At 36.9% G+C, this 5,140-nt stretch overlaps 1 protein-coding gene across 2 annotated transcripts in view; it reads left to right on the top strand.

The window, feature by feature from the left end:
- Positions 1 to 3,249, top strand: part of cables1 (Cdk5 and Abl enzyme substrate 1) — a 21,804-nt gene extending 18,555 nt beyond the window's left edge. For both annotated transcript variants that reach the window (XM_014029272.1, XM_014029265.1), the window contains exon 10: positions 728 to 3,249. In XM_014029272.1, coding sequence (XP_013884726.1) covers positions 728 to 868 — 141 coding nt within the window. In that variant the 3' untranslated portion in view covers positions 869 to 3,249. The remainder of the gene's footprint in view (positions 1 to 727) is intronic.
- Positions 3,250 to 5,140: the final 1,891 nt, after the last annotated feature.

Genomic DNA, 5,140 nt, shown 5'->3' with positions numbered 1-5,140 from the left:
GGTCTTGAGAGAGCTCTTTACTTTTACCCATCATCAGATGGTTCTTGTGTGATACCTGGCCATCATTTGCATCTTCAGCTCATTTATACTCGGTCAGGAAAAAAGACGTCCAAAATGACGCACTCACCAACCCGCTGTCTCACGTCGTATTAAAGTATAACCCCAAGCTTAAGTCTGACTTTTTGGGATAAAGCACAGCACTGAGCATAATAACTTCCAAGTTTTGAGCAAAATGGCTACAACTTCTTCCTCAACAGAAGATAATCTTAGTMTAGAACTTTGGCATGAAAGGCGGCARGTCTTTATTTATGTCAACGACTGCTGGAGCAAAATGCAGTCTAAAAGACCAAGGCGAGTATTAAAGGGACATGCAGTATTTGTATGATCTGATGCACTTTTAATTTAACTTCTTTTTATCTTTTTGGAGAGTCTGTTAAAAAGATAAATCCCACCATGCTCTCAGAAGTCAGATTAAAAACACGGCCCATTATTGATTTAGAAATTCCATCTTTGAACACGATTCCTCCCTGAGACACTGAGACGTTGTTGCTACAGTTTTGAGGGGTACGTACCGGACTTCATCCTTTAGTCCAAACTGGTTGTAAGAAAATGTTTTCCTTTTTCTCTTTGCTGTTTCAGTGGCTGAAGGTCATATTTGGGTTGTGGRATGAGTCATTGTGAAACATGTCTTCTCATCCTCTGTGTTTTTTTTTTTTTCCCCTGGCAGAAACTGGAGGAAAGGTTCAGAGTGAACCGCAGGGAGCTGATCGCGTTCGAGTTCCCCGTCCTGGTAGCCCTGGAGTTCAACCTGCACCTGCCGGAGCAYGAGATCATGCCCCACTACAGACGCCTCGTGCAGACCTCTTAGCGTTGGTGGTCCATCAGGAGGGAGGACTCCAGGGTTCTCCTCCTGATCCTCTGAATCCAGCAGCATCCATCCGTCAGCTTCACTCTGTCTGTGCTGGCTGAGTTCATCACTACACAAAACACCCTCCTTTTCTCYGAGAACTACAATTTGCCAAAAAGACACTTTTTTTGAGGGGGGTTCTAGAAACATTCCTGCTGTTTTTTTTAATTTTTTAATTTCTAAAGCCACAATTCTAAGGAATGGTGGGGGGTTGTGTAAAATGTATAAAAAAATCAGATTGAACTGATTTGCAAATTTCCTAAAACTATATTTTCTTCGCAATGGAACATGGTAAACAATTAAATGTTTAAACTAAAAGAAAATGTTTTTTTAATAAATAGTCTTGTTGATGGCAGCAACATGTATAAAAAGACACTGGGACAGGGTCATGTTTACCACTGTGAAGTACCTGCTCTTCTTTAACAGAAGACTAAACGTGTAGGACCTGAGAAGACCAGTTCCAGTTCATTACATTGCCTCTAACTGCTTACTAAATCTGTGTGTGTTGTGGGAAGAATGATCTTCCTGGTCAAATAAAATAAAAGTTGAATCTATAAAGAATTAAAAAACCCTGAGAGGTCTGGACTGCTGGGAAGTCAGTAGCACTGGGACTCTTGTGAAATGAAGCCATACTGTTATGAAAACTGTAAGCAGTATGTCTTGCTGAATTGTGCAAGGCTTTCCTTGACAGCTGTCTGAATTGGATTGCCTTTTTTTTTTAAACCTAAAAATACATATCTGCTTTGATCGGGCCTTTCCCGATTTTTAATCTGTTCATGCCAGAGGCACTAATGCACCCCCATACCATCAGAGAGGCAGGCATCGTGCTTCTCTTTAATGCAGAGGATGCTGCATCTATATTTTGCAAAAGAATTTCCACATTTTAAATTTCACTTATTTTAATATTTATTATTTTTACAGCCGTTTGTTGCTCCTGTACCAAATGTTTTGAAATGTTCTGCTGCCATGTTTTCCAGCAAATTGTATGCCCTTTTTTTAGTTTATACATTTTAATGTTTATGTTCCATTGTGGATAAAAGAATGGGTTTGTGGAATTTTGAAAATTATTGCATTTTGTTTTCATTTTACACACCATCCCAACTCCTTTGGGTTTGGGGTTGAACATTTCTCATTACTACATGGAAGTGCGAGGGTTCAACATATCCATCTCTTCATCACTTTGTATATTTTCTCTTGTTGATTAAGAGAGCTGTTTTGTTTGATTATGATAGTGACTTTGTTCTCTCTTATTTCTTTTTTTAAATATGTCTTGAAAAAAATCTTSTAAACTTTGATTGGTTTACCTCTTGACCTGCATCGACTTTAAACAAAAGCCTTTCAAACTGCTGGATTTTGGCTGAACTGTTTGTCCTCAGAGGGACTCGTCATTTTTGCAAACCTTTAAAAGTGCTCTTTCTGCATACAGCAGGACGTGCAGCAGAAGGAGGGGGTGGAGTTATCTTTTAATTAACCTTGGAAAAAATCAACAAAATAAGCTTTGTTCACAATTACAGTACACAACATTTTAAAAGGACCTGTTAAGATGTTTTGTTTTTCTTAAAACACTTTTCTAGCAACAAATATCAGCATGAAAAGGTCTGAATGTTTATATGCGGTTACTTGCAAAAAAAAACCTAAAACATTTGATACCACTGCTTGCTGTGGACTCCCTGGGGCCAGACCAACTTCTCAGTGTTGAATTTCCCGTACTCTATGTTAGAGTGTATCGCTAGCACGTTTACTGTGCTTTATGGTGGGAGTTGTTCATGGGCGGGGGTGCCATTAACAAGTGACTTTAACCAGATCTGGCAGTATTTCTAGAGCCATAGTGTTGAGAGGAAATAATGGTGGCCTGCTGAAGTGTCCTTGCACTGAACACCAGGTTCCTACGAGGCGTTTCCTCTTTAGCTGATGCAGACTGAGGACCTCTGTGAGGAAGAGTCCCAACAGGGCTCATAGACCCGTTTAATATGTTGATTTGAAATCCTTAATTTAAAAACCCGAAATAACCGTTTTAAAAGAACTTTTCTGGGCTTGATTTTACAACTTTTTCAAGCCTTTTAATCGTCTCGAGTAGTGAGGTCAAAGCATCCCAGAGGTCTGCTGTTTGCTGCTGCTGATGGCATTTGAGCTGAAATGATCACACAAGTATTTGTCATCTAAACGGTGTGGATTGTATTAATTTAAGATGGAGGTGGGGAAGAAAGCTTTCTTTTCTCTGTTTTCAAGCCCAAAGATTTTTGCTGTAAGATGCACTCTTAAGTACTCTGTGAGTAAAGGCTCATGGGTGAAATAACCTGTGTATGTTGTAAATAAAAATTGCTCTGCTTGTTCAAACTGAAGAAGACACTTGTTTAGTTTTTTTGTTTCTCATCACAGCTGTGAAGTGTAAGAAAATTGAATTGGATCGTTGATAGCCAGATGATGAGCAAGGATGTTTTTTTGCAGTTAGTCCACATTTTTGCTTAAAAAGAAAATATGAAAAAAGTAGTGCGCACCACTCCGAGAAAAAAATGAGAGTAAAAGCATGCYTGGTTCTGCGGAATCACAAAAATAGGATGACCAGCACTCCAAAAATTATTAACATGTCATAAGGACAAAAAGAAAACACCCACAAACATTTGTTTTGAGCAGCGTTAAATGATGACTCAGCAGATATAGGTGTGATGAACATGGTGTATCGGCCTGGTTATATTTTCTTGACACATTTGCACTAGAATAAAATAATACTATATCCTTAAAGTTCAGTCTCATCAGTCAGACTTTAGCGCTTGTCAACATGCATTTTGGCAAATTCCTAATGGCTTTAAAGTGCCTGTGACATCAAATTTTTGTAATACATATAAATGCATTTTTAGAAAGAGGACATTGATAAAATATTGCAAAATAAGTTTTATGTCGCTGAGATGAACAGTTGTTGAGATATTTGCCTGTGAAGGAACAGGAAGTGATGTCAAAGGGGAACGTCTGCACGTGAACAGAGTGTTGCTACAATACCTAACAACTCAGACTGTCGAGAAGAATCTGATGTTTTTTAAGATCATTTTGAGTCACAATCAGAGGTGAAGAAGAGTCAGAGTTCAAATATTGTTTCAATAAACAAAGACCAGAGAGTTTTCTTTGTTAGAGTTCCCCTTTGATGTCACTTCCTGTTTCCCTTTGAGCCAAGTTCGAAAGAAAATATACCAGTTACGGGAYAAAATGGGCTAAATTGTGTGTATTATTCCAACTTTCCTAAATATAAAGATGGTTTTTTTTTACTTTGTATTTGAAGAATAAGCATGTCACAGGCACTTCAAGATTCTCTTTTTGTGACTTATCTCCAGATCCGTTTGTACCCAAACCAATTTTTTTTGAAAATCTGTTGCAACTATGGTAGCTAAAGAATGACTTTTAAAGATGACAATTAAATTTAGTTTCTAAATTCATGAAATGTTTTTAGGTTTTAGATTAAATTAAATTTCTGCCAAATTAGACTTGTGTGTTGAATTGTCCAATAAGTAGGTTGGACTCGCCCAATAAACCCGTCAGACCAGTCTAAAGGCTAAGTTTCAGGTTGAACCAGATTTTAAAAATCCAATACTTTCCAAACCCAGCTTGCAGAGAATTATAGTATATTTACTTTGTTACAGTACTTAAGTAGTTTTTAGAGGATTTGTAACTTTACCAACTATTTTTAAATAGCTACTTTTACTTTTATTTCATTATATTTTAAAGCTAAAAAATGATGTTTTTACTTCAATTTAACACCTAGTTACTTGTTACAAACTTAAATATGTCGGAACTCATTATGAGAGATGTTTCTGCACTCTAAAAAATGAAGTGTTGAATTTACTCAACAAAGTCATGTCAATTGGTTCCACTAAGCCTAGTTGAGTAAACTGAGCAAAGAATATTCATATATTGCTCAATTTACTCAACCTGGCTTCGTTGAACCAGTTTGGTTCAGTAAATTCAATAGTTTTCTTAGAGAGTGTGTAAAAGTACTTTTACGTTCCCAATTTTTGTAACAATTTTATGATTTTTACTTGAGTAGTTTTCTCATCAGTGAAATTAATTTTTACCGAAGTCATTTTCTGTTCATGTAATTGTACTTTTACTTARTTATTTTTCCCCTCAGCAACTTTACAGACCTCTGCCAGCTTGTATGAAAAGTTACATTTATTTTTTGAGAATGAGCTGTTAGGTTTTTTCATGTCAGGACACATTTTTTTCCTTAAACATTTACCAAAG

This window comes from Austrofundulus limnaeus, unplaced genomic scaffold, assembly GCF_001266775.1.
Source record: "Austrofundulus limnaeus strain Quisiro unplaced genomic scaffold, Austrofundulus_limnaeus-1.0 Scaffold6, whole genome shotgun sequence".
Taxonomy (NCBI): Eukaryota; Metazoa; Chordata; class Actinopteri; order Cyprinodontiformes; family Rivulidae; genus Austrofundulus; species Austrofundulus limnaeus.
Note: the sequence above shows the minus strand (reverse complement) of the source record. Positions and strands in the feature narration are given on the sequence as shown.